The following is an 18355-nucleotide window of genomic DNA, read 5'->3' on the forward strand; positions in this document are numbered from 1 at the left end:
GCTAAGAGAGAAGTTGCTTTCCTCGGGGTGAAACAATACACACTCCACTTTTACTGTGTGTCAAACTCAAGACTTTATTTCACGTCTCCTGTCCTCCGTCGGGTCGGTTTAAAGTCTCTATAAAAAGAGGTTCGGTCGGCAGGTCGGGGCGATGAATAAACGAACCTTCACCTCCTGAAAGAAGTAATAGGAGGCCAGAGCTGCCCATCCCCCCCCCCCCCCGTGCTCGGCGGCGAAAACGTCCGGTTCCGGAAAAGACAGCAAATCTTGTTTACGTATAAAAGGTCACGCAGAGAAGAAGGAAACCAAGCGCGGCCCACCAGATTATCGGTCCTTGAAGCAAAAACCGAATGGTCCGTTCGGTCTGTTTTTATTTGCGCAATTCAATCACAGCATCCGCTTTTCCACGGTAAACCTCATTGGTGCCGAATTCCCCTTTGGGTCTGAGTCGCTGAGCGGATCCGCAGCTCGGCGGCGAGCGCACTAAGCCGTCTTCGCAGGCTGACCCTCGTCCGATATCTTCCCCGCCTCCTCCTCCGCCGCCTCCTCGGACTCCGCCTCGGCTTCGGGGTCGTCTTCCGGATAGAGTCTGCAGTATTTGTCCACCATGACGTCCAGGTCGTGTTTGACGTGGGTGTTCACGTTCAGCACGGCCAGGCTGCGGTTCCACTGCTCGGGGGGCGTGTGGTCCAGGTAGACCCGCAGCCGGTCGCTGGCCGTGTCGTCTCTACGCTCCTCCAGCTTCAGCAGCGGCAGGGCGGAGAGCACCTTGAGGAAGGAGTTGACGTTGGGGAAGAACTTGACGTCCGGGAGCTGCAGCGTCTCGTGGATGGTTGTGGGCAAACTCACTTCTTTGCCTCGGTGCTTCCACTTGATCCTCCAGCAGTGGAGCTCCGCGGGGAGCGTGTCCGGATTGGGGAGGTCGTTCCGATACACGTCCGCGTAGTTCTCCTCCGTGGTGTTGAACTTCATCTGGCCCATGATGGCGGGTACCAGCGACAGGCATTTGAGCGCTTTCAGGTTGTTCTCGGAGAACATGTCCTCCACCTCCTGCATGACGCCGTGGATGACAGGCACCGTCACGTACTCCTTGAAATAGGCCTCCGTGACGACTTCTCCTTCTTCCGCCGCGCGCTGTTTCCGCAGGAAGAGCCTGGGAACCTTCACGGGGACCTCCATCGAGGCGGCCACGCTCACCGCCTCCTCGTACCAGAATTCGTGGTAGACGTCGATGTTGTCGTTGACCTCGTTCAGCGAATGCAGGACGGCGGTCAGACTGTTGGCGGCGCAGAACACGTCCAGCGTCTCCCCCTGGAGGTTCCTCCCGAAGGCTCGGGTGAACGTGAGAACATTTTTCAAGATGACCGCCGTGACGATGACCTCAAAGTCCACGAGAGTCTCCGCGATGGAATAGGCGTCGGCCGCGACGCCGTCGGGGAAGGCGCCGTCGTCGTTGTCCCGGATGCTGTCCATGCAGAGCACGAGGGCGGGCAGCAGGTCCAGGAGCAAGTCGAAGACGTTGTGCTGCTCCAGCCAGCCGGGGCCGCTGGCTTGTCTCAGCGCGGCTGCCTTCTCTTCGTTCTTTTGGTAGTAGGCGGAGATGGCTCTGTCTAGCTCGTCCTGGGCCAGGGGCAGTTTGAAGAACCGGCGGATCCTCCTCAGAGTCTCCATGGTGATCTGGACGTTGGGAAAAGGGAGGCTGTTGGCCAGGTGAATGTTCAGCGCTATATGAGAACAGGGCATGTGGAGCGCCATGGGATACTTTTCCATCAGCAGCACGGCCACAGCTTTCATCTTGGTGGTGGAGGCCCCGGTGACCTTGTGGGCCTGACCGCGGCAGTCCTCCATGCTGAGCCCCCAACGCTCGGTGAGATGGGCCTCCAACCTCTCCACCAGCGCCGACTCGTCTCCGTCGAACAGCACAAAGTCCAAAAACTCCTCCCGAAGGACATTTTGCTGATTCACAAAGCGTAGAAACAGCGGGAGGTATTTCTCGCCGCCGAATTCGACCAGGTCCCCGGTCACCAGGGAGAAGAAGCGGCTCTCTCTGACCTCCATGAGAATCTCCTCTCGCACGGTGTTTTCGCAGACGTCGAGCAGCTGGCCCTGCTGGGCCGCGGATAAGTACTCCGTGTTCACGGCCGTCGCCTCAAAACGCTTCCGCAAAGCATCGTCCCCGGAATTCATGCGGTAATCTAAGAGAGCCTGGACGTTGTTCGACCGACGCTCGGTCTCGGAGGCGTCCCCCGTCGACAACGGGATGCCCTGTTTGCCCAACATGACCACGACCTCGAACAGGGACCGCAGGTATTCGCGAAACTCCCGCTCCTCCGTGGAGAGCTGAGGCTCGTCCTCACCGGGGCCGTTGTCCTCCGCCGCTGCGTCTCTGTTGGAAGCCAGCTGTTTGAGAGACGAGGCCACTGCGGGGGAGAGAGGAGAACGGGGCTTTGCTTGAGACGCACCTCTTCGGTGACAATCGTCGAGCACGAATGTGTTTCACGTGAACTCACATCTCCTCTCTTTGATCCTCTTCAAGTCCTCTTCAGTCTGAGGGGAAGCGGAAATTCAGGGTCACTTGTCGTGCAGCTCGGCTCGAGAAACGACGCTCGCGCCAGCTGACAAGCTAAAACTAAATGGTCTTACGAGCTCTTTAATTCTCTTCCGATGTCGCGTGTGAGGATTTCGTAGGTGGCTCGTCAGGTCGAATATGGTGGGAATGGCCGTGTCCTTCAACACCGTCCTGTAGGGGCTCTGAATGCAAAAGGATCAAGATGACAAACAAGCAGCTTCTTTTTAGTGACAGCATGACTTGCAAGACAAACTTCAACGCGGCCGTCAATACAGTCAAGACAAAATACAAACAGACAGAAAGTAAAGTGTTTAACAGTTGTGGAAAGATTATGAGAAAAGACAGGATCGTCTTAAATGTCTTATTGCACTGCCAAAACTGTTCATATTTATAAATATGTTTACACTGCCATTATTTCTTATCAATGCATATCCAAATGCGCTTTGGACAGCGAAGTAGTAATTTCTCCGATTGGATGCAGAGGCTCGGAGGGCGGCGGCGGATCGGGAGAGGATTTTGGCTCGAAATCATTCGGCACTTTAAAAATTAGTAGCGGAGTTCGAAAAATCAATGGTTTGAAAGACGGGAAGCCGGAGTAAAGATCTCAGGAGCGGAGTGATGCTGTCCACCTCCTCGCCTCGAAGGAGGACTGCGGCAGCTCCGTTCCTGATCGCCTTCAGCCGTCAGACAGACCCACGTTCAGGCAGAGGCGCGGGAGGACTCGGCAAGAGCGGGTGGATCTGGTGAAAATAAACCACGCGGAGGATTCCACGTCACGCTCCCACGTGTCTGAAGGCACGGGGTTGCCAGTGGCACTAAAGGCGTTCTACAGTGAAGTAACCAGTAACCAGACCACAATACTTAGTGCTAAGAATCATAGAGACCTGTTTAATAATAATAGGACAGGAGGAGAAGGGCTTTCTGGCGAGGAGGCTAAAGGTGAGCAGCCTCGGCCCCGGCGTCCCAAAATCATCACTTACTGTTTTGCAGACCATCGCCGGGTCGAAGTGTTTAGCACATAATCTGTAATGTTTGTTCAGCTGGTCAGATGTTTTGGCTTCCAGATCGGCCCTGCGACAGTTCTCCACCCATATACGGCATCTGCAAGAAAAAAAACAATACGTTTGAAGAGACTAGGAAAAACAGCGTTCGTCACGTTTAATCCAAAGTAAATGAATATGAATTAAACGGCATCGGAAAATATATTTTACTTGTTGAGGGACGGCGGTCCAGACTACTGGAGGGTGTGGAGAAGAGGTGAAGCAATGTGTGCAAGAAAGTTGGAATGGGACGAGAAAAGTGTGACGAAAGGGGATGAAAACAGAGGTGAAGAGGACGGAGGGGAAAGCACTGACGGGTGTCTGGTTAGGAGACACTAAAGGGAAGATAGGAGACAGCTGAGATGAAGATGCGTAGGTTCTCTTTGGGACTGAGGAGTACAGAGGACCAGGAATGAGTCCACCAGAGGGACAGTATATGTTAGATGTTATGGAGATAAACCAGACTGAAGGTTGGAGGTCTAGAGGAAGACCAGAGAGGAGATTTATGGGTGGAGGGAAAGGGGACAGGAAGCTAGACAGTATGAAGTAAGAGGGTTAGATGGAGGCAGGTGATTGACTGTGACTCCTGTAGGTTTGCAGGTTTTACACACAAATAATCCTGGATGAAATGCACCTAGTACAACTAATTCAAGTTCAAGAAATCGTCCTGCTCGTGGTTTCATTCTTAGAGAATCCATGTCACCGGGGATGCCTCCCCTTACATCAGCGCAACTATCTGGGGGATGAAACCAAGGACGCCACAGGGAGTAAACATGTGTGTTTGTGAATATAAGGATGTTTTGTGGAGTCTGTACCTCTCTGGATCTCGGGGGAACCGGAAGAACGCCAGGTCGGACTGGGTGCTCTTCCGCGTGCAGTTCGGGGCCGCGCAAAAATTGGGCATGATCCCGGCAAGCTAGTTAGCTTTAGCTCCAAGTTAGCAGACTTTATTCGGCCGCACGTTTCAGTAAAAGAGGCCGTTTTCACCGAAAGCCCGTCGCTGTTTGCTTTCCAGGAGCGTCAGAGACTGTCATCGCAGGACCAGGAGTGCGCCAAAACCTCGATAATCGATCAAATACCAACAAGGAGGAGGTCGGATCGCCCGCAGAGCGGTTGGAGAAGCGCAGAATAAACGGTTTACACACGTAATCCCGCCTACGAGACATTTGATTGGGCCCCGCTTCAATATCAGCCACGATGATTGGTCCATATTGTGACGCTCTTTCACTAACGACCAATCACAAGGCGGATGACGCTCACGTAGCCGTCATCTTCGAGTTCAGTCCCTGGAGCCGTTCTGCTGCCATCTAGCGGCCATCGGCGGTACTACATCAAGGCAGGCCGCGGTTCGAGGTCCGGGCGGGTTGGTCGTTGGAGAACAAGACCATCGATCCGCATCAACTGGAAGCTGGTTCCTGGCGTTGAATGCGCAGTCATTCACAACTACACGGATAAAAACACAATGAAGTAATTTGTTGGGTGGTACTTGAACATACGTGGTGTCGCGTCGTGTACGTGGCTCGTTGGTCTAGGGGTATGATTCTCGCTTAGGGTGCGAGAGGTCCCGGGTTCAAATCCCGGACGAGCCCTCCCTTTTTATCCCCCCCCATTGAAAAACCCACTGAACGCTAACATTATCACCATGATTCACACTCGGTGTCCTGTGTCTGCACCCTAACCTATCCCACGACCCCTATAATAAATGTCCTAAATGATATCTGATATAAGTACTTTCAATATCCTTAAACCTAACTATGTTTCTTGCTTGTTTAAAACCAATGACCAGCTCTTCAAGGTGAAGCCGGTTGAGTCAAAAGATAGCGGGCTCGTCCGGGATTTGAACCCGGGACCTCTCGCACCCGAAGCGAGAATCATACCCCTAGACCAACGAGCCAAGCGCTATTACGCCGTGTTCTCGCGGTGTTTTGAACATCAACACGGAAACGCCTGTGTTCTGTGGTTTTGTAGTCCAGTGGATCTGACTGGAAGTGGAGATGTTCCAGAGCTGGGTTGACAAGCAGCGGATGAAGATGAGGAGGAGATGATGAAGATGATGATGATGATGATGATGATGCCATCAGAGAACAATAAAGACACTCAGAGCATTTCAATTAACTTCTTTTTATATATCATACATAAGACTGTCTTAATATAATACAAAGGGCATTGTCATAAACACAGCAAAGTATTGACTAGATCTTACAATCTGTGGATACATGGACTTATCCTTTCCCCCATGCTGTTCAATTTTATAGTGCATGTTGCATGTACAAAAAAAAAAGTGAAAAAATGTGAAATAAAAAAATGAAAAGGATAAATCCAAATTAAATAAGAGGATCTTTAACTTCTGTCGGGTGTTTAGATATGTCAACAAGTATACATGTTTGTGTGTAACCCACAAACTGAACAGGCTTATGAAAGATGGAACCTTTTTTCAACCATGTGCTTCTCATATAACCAAAAAGTAAGGTTTGTGATGTACATGCACTTACAATATACCCTGTGAAAATTATTAAGGTTTGAAGATCTAGCTTTCCCTGTTTGATTCAAACCCTACCTCATAGTGTTGTCCTGATGTAGTCAAGTACCTTTGCCAAAAGGCAAGGTTTTGCCACTAAGAAAACAGGAGTTCCTGCCCACTGAATGGTCACCAAATTGACAAACATAATCAACATACCAGCAGGAGCAAGGTAGTGAGTTCTATACTTCGTTTATTAAAAAAATATAAATATATACATAAATTCTATTTCAACTATTAAAAAGGGGCTGCATTTCATGACAACTGCTCTAAATAAGAGGTCAATCAGCATGATCTGAAATAGGTGCACACTTACGAGTCACTGCAGTCAATTTTTTTTTCTTTCAGTCTTTATTTTTGGAATGTTTAGTACCAGTATGAGTGCCAGTAATAAAACCACTAGCAATTTCTAAATATCTCAAATTCTGTGGGGTATGAAAAATGATTGCAAATTTGCAATTAACCTTGACATCCAGATAAAATCCCAATCTCTATATAGGTAGCTTTACATTTGTGTTTGTGGAAATACCAAGCATGATTTCTTATGGTGGTTTTACTAAAATGACAACAGCATGACCTGGCCTGCCCTCAATTTGACAGGTGGCTGTGGGCAGATTTTCCTCTATATTTTTTTTTCCCCAAAGCTGGTAAAATGAGCAACAGAAGAAAGAAAGCACTTCAAAATCCCTGATATAAAAAAAAAAAAAAAATTAAAAAACTGAAAAAAAAAAAAAAAAAAAAATATTGACTAATGGTTTGAGGACATGCATGTCGGGCGAAGCATGAGATTGTGGGCTGATGGACACCCTTTTCCCTTTGAATAGGACACCATCGAGGGGGTCTGCCCTACGAAATCAGAACAAAACCATTCATCACCAACCGATTTGCCACAATTATCCTTACCCTGCCAAGAGAATGACGAAGTCTTGCTTCACGGCAAAAACTAGCCAAGTTGACCAAATGTATGAAAGGCAGCAAAACCCTTTGAAATAGTATGATGGAGGGGAGGGGAGGGGGGGACCCAAAAAAAAAAAAAAAAAATAGATAGAAAATAAAATTAAATAAAACAAAAAAAAAAAAAAATTAACAACACAGAAATAGAACGCATTAGTCTCTTTTTTTCTTTTTAAACCATCAGCTTCTATCTTGCTACTCCGGAGCCTGCAGAGTAACTACCAAATTCTCTAACATACCAAAGTTTTAAAAGACTCCCAAAATAATCTACCAATTAATATGGAAACAGTTTTGGTAAACGTTGCAAACAAATCTGGCCAGAATACACGATAGCCAACGGTCTCAACAACGGTCTCCAGTTTTGCTAAAGTAATATATTGCAGCTGTTTGTATTGACGTTAAAATAAGATATTGATAAACTTTGCGTCAAAGTGGTGAACTGCTACATTATTGGTTACAGACACCTATATGCTATAAAACAACTGCTTTGGTATAAAAACATATCCAAAGGGAAAATAAATTCTTGTAAAATTCACAGCATAATTTGAGGAGAAAAAAGGCAGTCACTTAACTCATGTTTTTTTTTTTTCTTCAGTTTCCATGTTTTGGATGGAGAGACTTGTGCAGGTGGTTCTGATGAGGAACTACATGCAAAAGGGAAAAATAACAAAACATAAAAGGGTAGACTCTGGAATAGTTCTTTCCACTGCAAAATCCTTAGCCAGTGAAGAAGATTTTTAAGGACGTAATGTTTAGGAGGTTGTTGTGTACAATAAGACCCTGTTATGTGGGGCCCTGCTGAAGAAGAAATCTTTGTTGAGAAAGGCCTCAAATTACCATTCTTATTTACCTTTTCTAAAATGTTTTAATTTCCTTAAAGAATTAAGGGCTGTCTAGAGAGAAAAATAGAGAAAAGCCATCTTAATTCAAATGATAATGTCCAGCTCCATCCCATTCCAAGTCCATGAGTCATAAGGCCAAAGGGTTATCTAGAACCAGCCACGGACTGTCTTCCTTTCGCTATGCTGGATCCGTTTCATCTCCCATGCCCATTGCTGCTCTCGGCTGCGCCCGGCCCAGTTGCAGCTCGCAAGACTATGGGCTGCTCGGCCCGAGGGGTGGTGCTTCCCTCTCCTTTGACCCAGTTGGTGTAAGTATCCACCTGCGGGGTCTCCTCTTCACCTGGCCAGCACACGCTACAGGGACTCCACTGTTCTGTGCTCCCCTTTAACAGAGTTACACGACACCGACCAACAACAAGAAATATCACCGCAAACAATTCCCCTTGTTGTCAAGCTACAGGATTTACAAGCAGCTTTTATATGAAATTTCGCTTTAAAAAAAAAAAAAAAGAAAAAAAAAAAGAAAAAGGGCAAAATAATTAAGAACCAGTGGAACAGTAATGTCAGGCGGTCCACGGGAGGACGCCAAGCATTTCATCACCAACAGCTACCTGCGAAACAGATTCAAACTTTACTCTGAAATGCTCCTTAGAAGATTTTGCCACATAATACCATATGGTGATTACTTGGTGGTTACATGAAACTGGTGAAATGGTAAGATGGATGTCTTGATCTCACTATGGTTATTTCGCAGTATTACTTGGTGCCTAATGGTTGCAAAAGAAAAACGGATGAAAATACATATATACTTTTTAACAAAGGTTTTTCTCTGTAGTAGCGGTTCAGTGATATCTCCCTTCTGACGTGAGCAGCTTTTATTCTCAACACACCTTGTAGTAAAAAACACCACCTTAAAAATGACGCACAGGGGGAACACACAGCCAAATGTCAGTGCAGTCACGAGCTGGCCATAGAACTCTGCTGCACACACACTCCAGTCATTGGAGACTCCTCCCGGTCCATGCCCTGCCTCATGCCCAGGTGACCTTCCGCTAGGTAGTGGGCAGGCCCCGTGTTCGTGCCCATGGAGAATGCAGGGTGCGCTGCCATACCAGTCTCCTGCCGTGGGTTCGAGAAGGCACCTAGCCCCATGCTCAGCCCACCATTCTGACCAAAGTCCAGAGCTCCTGCAGGCAAGTGGCGGAGCTGGTAGGCCTGGTTGCCATGGTTCCCAGTGGAAGAGGAAGATGTAGAGGAAGAGGAGGCAGAGGAAGACAGGGAGGTCATAGACAGATGGCCATGAACCACCTCCATGGAGTCCTGTGTTGAGGAGCTGTGTGTCGGGGAGGTGTAGTGGCGTGGGCGTGGCCGTGTAGCCATCATCTGCCCATGGTGGTGATGAGTATGTGAATGGGGATGCAGGGCCTTAGGGTGCTGGGGGGGGACATGGAAGGTGGTCTCCTGGACTGGGTGGGTCTCTCCGGTGACTGACTCTGGTCCAACTCCACCTCCCCACACCAGAGGGGGTGGGTAAGGCTGTCGTGCCTGTTATTGTCAAATAGAGAATATATGAATAAGAGATGCTTATCCGGAAATGGCAATTTCTGTTATGCCTCACAGTATGTCCTTTCAGTTAATATTCATGGGCAGTTCATCTTTCGCAAATTAAAGAAAAATCTCTTTTCTTTGGAAACCTTACCACATTTATCAGTTAGGGACAATTTGCTTACGGGTTTTCATTAATTACACAGGGTTATCCACCATTAAACAGTCTCCAACGCTGTTGCTTTTGAGTTAACGCTGAATTAGTAGAAATAGCGCAGAAAACAACTTGAATATCACGGCAATAATTCCTTGGTTTAGTTCCTTCTGACCTGTGGGCAGAGACTGTCACCATCAATGGCAGGCATGGCTGTGCCAAAGTGTCCTCCACTGTGCAAGTGGTGATGGGTAGGGTCTGATCTTGCTCTGCCACTGGTACTTGTCCCAGATGACCCTCCTGAGGGATAAACACAGGAAGCAGCTGAATGCCAAAATCCTTTAGAAAAGTCCTACATTACACCAACGTCTCCGTTCTGATCAAATCACTTTTCGTTAACAAAATACCTGAACTAGAGGAGGTGCTCGAGGTGGTTCCTGAAGACTGGGACTGCTCTAATGCAGGGCTTGTAGACACACTGCTGCTAGTATTGGTCCCCTCGTCCGCAGTCTTCTTGAAGAAGCTGTGCTGCAGGGCATAGTAGGGCTGGATGCGGCTCTTAGGGTCATAGTCCAGCATCCGGAGGATCAGGTCCTTGAACTTCAAGTAGTCAGCAACAGCGTGGCCAGACTCTCCTGCCCGCCGGCCACCGGGACCCCCTGTCTCCACACCCAGAATGGAGTGGAGCTTCCGCGAAGCTGGAGGTTTATACTGTTTATGGAGGGGGGCAAAATAAACACACACATAAAAAAAAAAAAAAAAAAAGGAAAAAAAGAGTTATGCGCCAGGGACCCTGTTTACTAGTACTCAGCATAGGCTCTGAGAATACATTTTGGGAGAAGATGTATGAATCCTACACTTCTTGTTTTGTTTCAAACATCCAAACTGAACACTTTATGCCTTTGTCTCCTTTTAAAAAGACCTTCAGAGAAATCAGCTTACCCTTTTGCCATCTTTGGTCTTCTTAACACTCCATGTACCATCAGAAAGCTTCTCAAAGAACTTCCTGGCTTTTGGGGCTAGGTCCATTATATGATTAGGTGGGATCCCGAGAACCTCAACTATTTTGTTCATCTGGTCCACCTGGAGGAAAGAATATTAATTACTTGCATTTGGTCTCACAGAAAAGAATCAGACAAAACACATCTCTTGTACTTATAATGTATCTTGTATCGTATGTGAATTAATTTGCCGACAAAAATGATGCCACAAAGAATGAATGCTGTTGCTTTTTTTTTTTTTTAAATCATAAATGTAACCACATATACCTAATGTGTGTAAACACATTTGCCAAATAACTGTAGTCCAGCTCAGGTGTGGGGTAAACCCCCCTTTATAGAAAAGGAAAATGCTTCTGCTGGAATTTTGACGGGATCATTAACAAATTCAAGCCTTTTGTTCTAATCTGGTCTCGTCCTTCTACTTTCGGCCGCGCCATTCAGTGGTCGTCACAGCACCCTATTTTCAGTTTCCCCTTCTCTCACACCAACTCACTTCATGTCCACTATTGTAATCTGGTAATTTCTTAAATTACACAGACACACTCTATGAGGTCAATGACCGATCAAACAAGTTGCTCTACTCTGTTACGTGACAACCGCAACGAGGCAAAATGTAAGATGACATATCCGTTCCATATGTGCTGGCCTGTTACCTCATTGGCTCCACTGAAGAGAGGTTCTCCAGTGTGCATCTCCACCAAGATGCAACCTAAGGACCACATGTCAATGGCCAGATCATAGGGCATTCCCAGTAGCACCTCTGGGGAGCGGTAGAAGCGACTTTGGATATACTGGTATATCTACAAAACAGAACAAGCGAATGAGCCTTTCTTAGTTGTCCGGAAATTCGACATCACATTGTTGTTGGAAGGGTCTTGCACGGATAAATAAAACCAATGCTAAAGACTGGTGTAACCCTACCCTTTGTCCCAGCTGGCAAGAGCTGCCAAAGTCCACTATTTTGATGGCACTCCTCTTAGGGTTACAGAGGAGGATGTTCTCAGGCTTCAAGTCACAGTGGATGATGCTGAGCTCAGGCGTGGCCAGGAAGAGCAGCGCCGTGCATAGCTGCTGAGCAAACTTCCGGGTGAGGTTGAGTGACACGCCACGGAAGTTGGTGTTTCGGAGCAGATCGTACAGGTTGTATGAAAGCATCTCAAACACAAGGCAGAGATGGTTCCGAAACATGAAGTGACGCTTTAGGTGAACTGAAAAAGACCAAAAAGTAGATTACCATTTTCTGTCGGATAGCCATCCAAATGAACCCGATCATGTCGGCGAGAAGTTGCGCCAATAATTACCGATGTAGTATTTCATCTCAGTATCATGTTTGTTCATCAGCTCTAGGAGGCGCACTTCAATCTGGGCTTGATTGAGGAAAGCTTTCTTGTTCTTGATGATCTTAATGGCAACCCATTCTTGCTCTACACGGTCATATGCTTTCACAACCTAAAAATGTCAAACAGAAAAATGGTATCGCCAATTTAAGTCAAAGAAATACAGAAACTTAATTTTGGTATCTTTAGAGGTCATCACGTTACGGAGGAAAACTAACACAACTCTCAAGATTCAGGGTTAACGTTCCCAATAACAGACAGACACAGAAAAGGTTTCATCTGTAATTATGCACCTGTCCAAATGATCCTTTTCCTATCAAGGAATCAATCTCATATCGGTCCATCCACTTCTCCCCATTCTTGACGATGTAGTCATAGTTATCATCGTCATAGCCATCATTGAAGACCTTCCTCTCTTTCTTGTGACTGGAGTCCTCACCCTGACCCTGTTGGTGCCGTCGCTTCTTTTTTGCATAATACACCTAAAAATTGAAACAAATGAATAACACCAGGATGATTTACAGTGAAGCGGATATTTGATAAAACGATTAATAAGTGAATAGAGGCACTTAAAGAAAACCACAACTAACCTCATTGATGTGTTTGTATGTTTTGATAAGGTCAATGGAGAGCTTCCTCAGGGGAGCTGAAGTTGGGTCACGAAAGCACTGGGGCATGTGCCTCTGGAGGATTGGAAAGGTGCAAATCACAAAATTTCAGTTCAATCTTTAGCATAACGTTTTCAAATAGTTTGACCGAAAAATGTTTTTAATTGAATTGAACAATTAATTTATCAAGGCCTATTATGGGCTTAAACAAGCGGCTACTCTGCATGATGACAAAAACAAAAGGGTAAACAGACCTCACTTACATAAGTAATACAATTCTTGTATCACAAAAAAAAAAAAAAAAGTAGCACTGCATGAGGAGTTAGTATACCTGATTGGCAGTGAGCTGTGGTGTCTGGTCGCTGTACGGTAAGACCGTAACAGATTGGTCAGTGCTTGGCTGTTGGCGGTCACTGTACTGCTGGTGCGTATGGGGCATTGGAGCAGCCATCTGAAGACCAGCAGTGTGTAAAGAAAAAGAGGGCGCAAGCCGGACGGACGAAGGTTTGCATGCTGAAGTCTCTCCTCCTGGAAGGAATTATTACAGACATTAGTTGCATATTAACGTCACAAAATATGATCCATAAGGACAGACAAAGATGCAAAATTAACAATCACAGTGTGGAAGAAGACATTTCCTTTTCCAGATATGCAGAAGCAAAAGATATTTTCAATATATGGTGCAGATCTTTTCATAAATAGGCCATAAATGTTGCTTTGTCTGACCACTGAAATTTTCCAAAGCACAAAAACCTCTTGATATGGCATGAACAAAGGTAAATTTAATTAAAATGCAAAGTGTGCATTACACTATTTTACATTTGGAGATTGGTGGGCAATTTTGAAAAAGACAAAATGGTCATAATGTGTGGAGATTAGCAACGATTCAGTCATTGTTGAAAGACAGGACATGTTCAAACAATGTGTTTTAAATAACCTGTGAAATCACAAAATTCCATCAAACAGTGACAAAAAATTGAACATAACAGTAACATCAACCTTTGTGAAGAAAGGAGAAAAACAACAGGCTTAACAGCAAAAACGGGGGTGATATAAAGCATTTCTGCACTGTACAGTGAATCATCCTTCATTTTAAGCCAGAAGGAATCAAAAAATTATTAAATAGCATGTTCAGCTATCAGCATCTCTCACCAGACAACACAATTCACCACTGCTACACAGTAACCACTATTCAGAATCCCAGCAACAGCACCTAATTAGCATAGCCTATCACCACAGAGATACAGCGTGATTTGGCAAGCCCATCAATGCACAGACCAATCACAACGCAGTATGCAAATAGCCTACTTTTGTTGCCAGGGCAGAGCTGCTCCCATTTTCCAATGAGAAAACAAGAAATAAACAAGAAATAAAATTGAACTTTGGCACACTTAGACGCTGCTTTCAACACAAGAGCCTGACAGCAAAATAGCTGCACAGCCCAAAACCTGCACTCCATCTGAGAGCGTTAGAAAGCTGACCCAGCTTTGGGAAAGGAAAAAATACACATGCACTGACAGAAATAAGAGGAACTGTAAGATGATAGAGCGCAGGCAAAGACTGTATTTTAAGACACCAAGCTCAAGGTGCAACATTGGAGCTAATTTACCGAGTAAGATAAAGAGGGTTTGACATGACATCTTTTAATGTTACACATTTGAGCATACAAAAAAATAAAAATAAAAAATTGAATCATCAGAGCTCTCGTAAATTTAAAATCTAACCTGCCTTTATCTGTCTTTATGAGAATATCAATTCTTAATTCTTTGTCCCTCACAGAAATGTCACCGGATTTTTTTCCTTTTTTGCCCGGATGGATGAAAATTTAAAAACAGCAAAGTGAGTGAAAGAGAAGATCATAGGTTCACCACTTCCCACCAAGGGGTTAAGGATTAATATATTGCAGCTAACCTGGATGCATCGTCTCCTGTAAAATTTCATATCATCCTGGGAGGAGAGTCCAGCAGCAAACCACAACCCACTACAAAGAATAAAAACAGATCATTATCATGTGCATCCTTCGTGGGATTTAACTTTATCGTGGTTGTCTTTAGTGGGAGGGAAGGGAACGAGACTCTTAAAGAACAGAAGACACCCACAAACTTTATGTATGTTGGGGGAAATTTAGGAGTCATTAACCAAGTTAATTTTCATATTTGCTATTTATTTGAGGAGAGGGTTAGTTGTCGGTGGCTCAACAGGGTAAGATGTTCTCTTAATTACAATAAATCCGGTCTGGAAATGTGTTTCGAAAGGGCAGAAAACACCAACTAACTAGCAAAACTGATACGGTTCATGAGTTTAAAGCAGGGGCTCTACTCAGACTGAACATATATTAATGACTTATGCACCTGTACAGCATTTAAAATGTTGATACTTCTTTAAAGCAAGTTAACGCAAGTGAATGCACACATGATAAAGAACAAAAAGCCAAAACGAATATCCAAGATTATGCAAATTCCCAAAAGTTTGGTCTGAGTCTATTTCACACACATTCTACACCATGTCACACTATCACAGCTGTAAGGAAATTCTGGTTTGTCAAACATGTTATTTATTTATATTTCTAGTCTGTCACCCTGCTGGGTAAATTCGAGCAGTATTTCACCTAAAAGCCTTTTCACAACCACACTTGTAGCTCTCAACTCTCTCCCGAACGTTTGATTATTGTTCATTTTCAGTACTGACATATGAACAGTTCCTTTCCTGGCTCTCCTCATCGTGGCATAAACGGGCCTATTTAGGTGTAAATATAACGGCCGCTAGCTTGCTATGAGTAGCCGTTCCGTACCTTAAGTATTGTTTGAGACCCCGGTAATAGCCCTGTGTCATCTTCTCACGTCCAACTGATTAGATCAATTCCAAAGCTCCATCAAACCTAAACCATCCGAAGGAATTAAACACCCAACATTCTTAAATACAGACGGTGACCGCGGGGCTCTATACTTACAGATGGTGGGGTAGATCTCGTCATGGTTGAAATTTAGAAAGCATATTCAGTGTTAATTCGCGTCCTATCTTGCTACATACCCTCGCATAAATGGAAAACGCATCGGACTCACATTACCATTAGCAGTCTAACAAGCTAACGTTGTCGTCGTTCATTAACGTTACCCTGAAAACTGCGGGACGAGCGAGCATATCTCTCACCAATCCAACGTTAACGTTAGCCTGTGACGCTGTATTCAGCCAGCGGGTTGTTGGGCCCATTCAGCTGGTTCGTCAACAAGTCAGCGTTAACGATTAACGTTAGCCAGGTTCGCCGATATAGCTACCGGGCGTTAGCAAGGTTAGCTAGATCAGCGTTCCCACCATCTCGATCTAAAAAAAAACACAATACATATATCGTATACTAACATGCAGCAATATCGCAGTGATCTTAACCCAAATATGACCATTAGCTAGGGGTTTTCGGTTTGTCTCAATTGTACAATGACAGTGACTAATATCGCAGGGTTAACGTTAGCTGTAACGTTATCGCCGTGCCACCATGACTCTCCGTTCAATCCCACACAACCAGTCGCACCCTCTGGTTCACAACCGGTTGGAGAGCTCTTCTCGTCTAACGTCCAACTCAATCTATTGACCGAAAGGAAGCGTTAACCCAGGCTCCAGTTGAGTCGGCACCGCCACAAAATATTAGCTAGCCGCCATACCATAAGCTACCATTATCAACTTCACTGTCGCGTCCATCATTGTTAACCATTCGGGTTACATATTATAACTTTAGCCTCTCTAGAAGCGTTGCATTGGATTTTAAAGGTAACCAACGATGTTAATAGAGACAAAGTGAAATAGTACTCACCTCTGATGGCACGATCTTCATTTAAAGTCCAATAACCTGTATGATGAGGAAACTTATCCAGCTTGAGATTCTCCCCTCCCTGCACGGTTAGCGAGTAATGTTAACGTTAAATCCGACCCCCTTCTTCTGACCGGTAAACTCTACAGCAATTCGCCAGTGAAATATAATATCCTCTTCATCTCCCCAGCTTTGATAAACGACGTTTGCGATCAAACCAACTTTGACAAACGTTACTATCAGCTGATTACTAGCAACATGCTAACGTTAACTAGCACGCATAACTCACTCGCTAACCTTATCGAACAGGCTAGCTAGTTGACAAAATGAACGCAGCTAACGTTAGCTACCTGTCCTGGCTCTAGCTTCTATGGCTAGCCCCAAGCTAACAATTCTAGCTGCCGCTAAATAAACGGTATGCCAAACTCTGATTTTTAAGCCGTCTTTGCAAAATCAGCGTCGACCTCTTCGATATGCGCGATATCAAAATTGGATTCTTAGCATTCCGAACGTTAAACACATACTGTGTCCTCTGATAATTTTGGTTAGGAATTTTGTGTCAATTTTCACAAAATGGCGCGCGGTCCAAACCTGCGCAGTGAACCGGCCCGGTGGACCAGAGACACGGACAACTGAGTTAGTGCGGCGCCGCCTAATTATTTCAACAACGATAAAACGTTGGCCCCTTGATCTTCTTAATCCGATCCACTGGACGCATTTCGTTATCCAAAATTGTCAAACGTATATCCACTGACAGCATTATTCCGGCGGGAAGGGAGAACATTTGAAAAGACTGAGCTGGGAAAAAAACCCTCCTGACAAAATGGCGATGCTCTAGCTTGTTGCCATGGCAACTGTCAATCAAAAAAATGAAGTACCCGGATGCACCAATGACGAATAAAATGTAACTGGCCACAGTTACAGGACACGCACAACTCCGACGGACTCTGCGTTTGCCTATTTCTTTTTTCGTTTTGCCGTTTTTTTCTCCCTTTTCCTCCCGTTTTCTCCTCTTCATTTCCACGCTCGACTTCGCGCAGCTATCCGACGGTGACATATACGGTGTATGTTGTGAGCTTACGGTTTCTCTTCCGATTTGAAGTTGCAAAATAGTCATGCTAATGGTGCCATGTGGTGCAACAATGTCCGTCTATTTATGACGTCCTTTTCATTTTCTGCAGGAAAGAATGTCGGGGGACACATCGATTATTGATTATCGGCCAGCACAGAGAGAGATATTCGATATGAATTCAGACAAAAATAATCGGAAAACCAAAATCACCGTCTGAATATATATATATATATATATATATATATATATATATATATATATATATATATATATATATATACACATACATGTATATATATTTAAAGATGATCTGTTTATAAACTGATGTAAACTGTTTGTACACACGTACCTACCTACCTATTACACACACACACAAACATGAATAAATAATTGTGTTAGGGAGCAAAGTAAGAAATATTTACATTACCAATACTTATGTGTAAAATAACAACAACAACTTAATACTAATATTGACGATAATGACAACAGCTGTTAAACCAACTCAAAAACTTATCATCGACAACTTGTTTTTTAAACGTTTCTGATTGAAATTATATTGTTTTTTTTTCAGGTTCATTGTAGGAAATAAATTGTATAATATCACATATTTAGTCGTTCATTGCTTAATTCAGTGACTTAATGAAAGGGAGGACTAATGTCTCAAGGTGTGTTATCAGAGTATCTATATTTGCATTGCGTGATTCCCTAGTTTCAATTGGCCTTTGCGTATTTTCATGAGCAACGCAAACACTTCACTCAATAAAATGCAAATCTTAAAGTTTGTTATGTAGGAAAACTTGTACTTCTGGATATTTAATCCCCCACCACCCCCAGATGAGATAACATGCAGTGAATTTTGGGTGTTTTTTGAAGCAACATTATATGTTCTCTATTTTTACCACAGACACTATCC

The 18355-nt window shown here is 44.8% G+C and overlaps 2 protein-coding genes and 2 non-coding genes across 8 annotated transcripts; 1 reads left to right on the top strand and 3 right to left on the bottom strand.

The window, feature by feature from the left end:
• Positions 1-55: 55 nt before the first annotated feature.
• thap12b (THAP domain containing 12b) lies at positions 56-4720 on the bottom strand. The gene is made up of 5 exons (XM_086164536.1): positions 4425-4720; positions 3550-3670; positions 2644-2751; positions 2511-2547; positions 56-2420 (listed from the first exon to the last, which is right to left on the bottom strand). Exons 1-5 carry the CDS (start codon positions 4511-4513, stop codon positions 484-486), a joined length of 2292 nt encoding a protein of 763 aa, XP_086020662.1. The 5' UTR covers positions 4514-4720; the 3' UTR covers positions 56-483.
• Positions 4721-5126: 406 nt separating this feature from the next.
• Positions 5127-5198, top strand: trnap-agg (transfer RNA proline (anticodon AGG)). Its single transcript has one exon. It is a non-coding gene; the product is annotated as a tRNA-Pro (tRNA).
• A 233-nt stretch (positions 5199-5431) lies between these two features.
• On the bottom strand, positions 5432-5503 carry trnap-cgg (transfer RNA proline (anticodon CGG)). The gene has a single exon. It is a non-coding gene; the product is annotated as a tRNA-Pro (tRNA).
• A 211-nt stretch (positions 5504-5714) lies between these two features.
• On the bottom strand, positions 5715-17241 carry dyrk1ab (dual-specificity tyrosine-(Y)-phosphorylation regulated kinase 1A, b). 5 transcript variants are annotated; one of them, XM_086164485.1, is made up of 13 exons: positions 16374-17161; positions 15519-15889; positions 14480-14549; positions 12900-13096; positions 12551-12643; positions 12254-12442; positions 11925-12072; positions 11545-11831; positions 11277-11423; positions 10565-10705; positions 10030-10333; positions 9798-9922; positions 5715-9468 (listed from the first exon to the last, which is right to left on the bottom strand). In XM_086164485.1, the coding sequence occupies exons 3-13, from the start codon at positions 14487-14489 to the stop codon at positions 8881-8883; spliced, it is 2229 nt and encodes a 742-aa protein (XP_086020611.1). In that variant the 5' UTR covers positions 14490-14549; positions 15519-15889; positions 16374-17161; the 3' UTR covers positions 5715-8880. The 5 variants fall into 5 exon arrangements, with proteins under 5 accessions (XP_086020611.1, XP_086020614.1, XP_086020613.1 ...); XM_086164488.1 differs by lacking the exon at positions 15519-15889 and having other exon boundaries at positions 16374-17162; XM_086164487.1 differs by lacking the exon at positions 14480-14549.
• Positions 17242-18355: the final 1114 nt, after the last annotated feature.

This window comes from Fistularia commersonii, chromosome 18, assembly GCF_037954325.1.
Source record: "Fistularia commersonii isolate RoL2024-O1a breed Wild chromosome 18, RoL_Fcom_v1.0, whole genome shotgun sequence".
Lineage (NCBI taxonomy): Eukaryota > Metazoa > Chordata > Actinopteri > Syngnathiformes > Fistulariidae > Fistularia > Fistularia commersonii.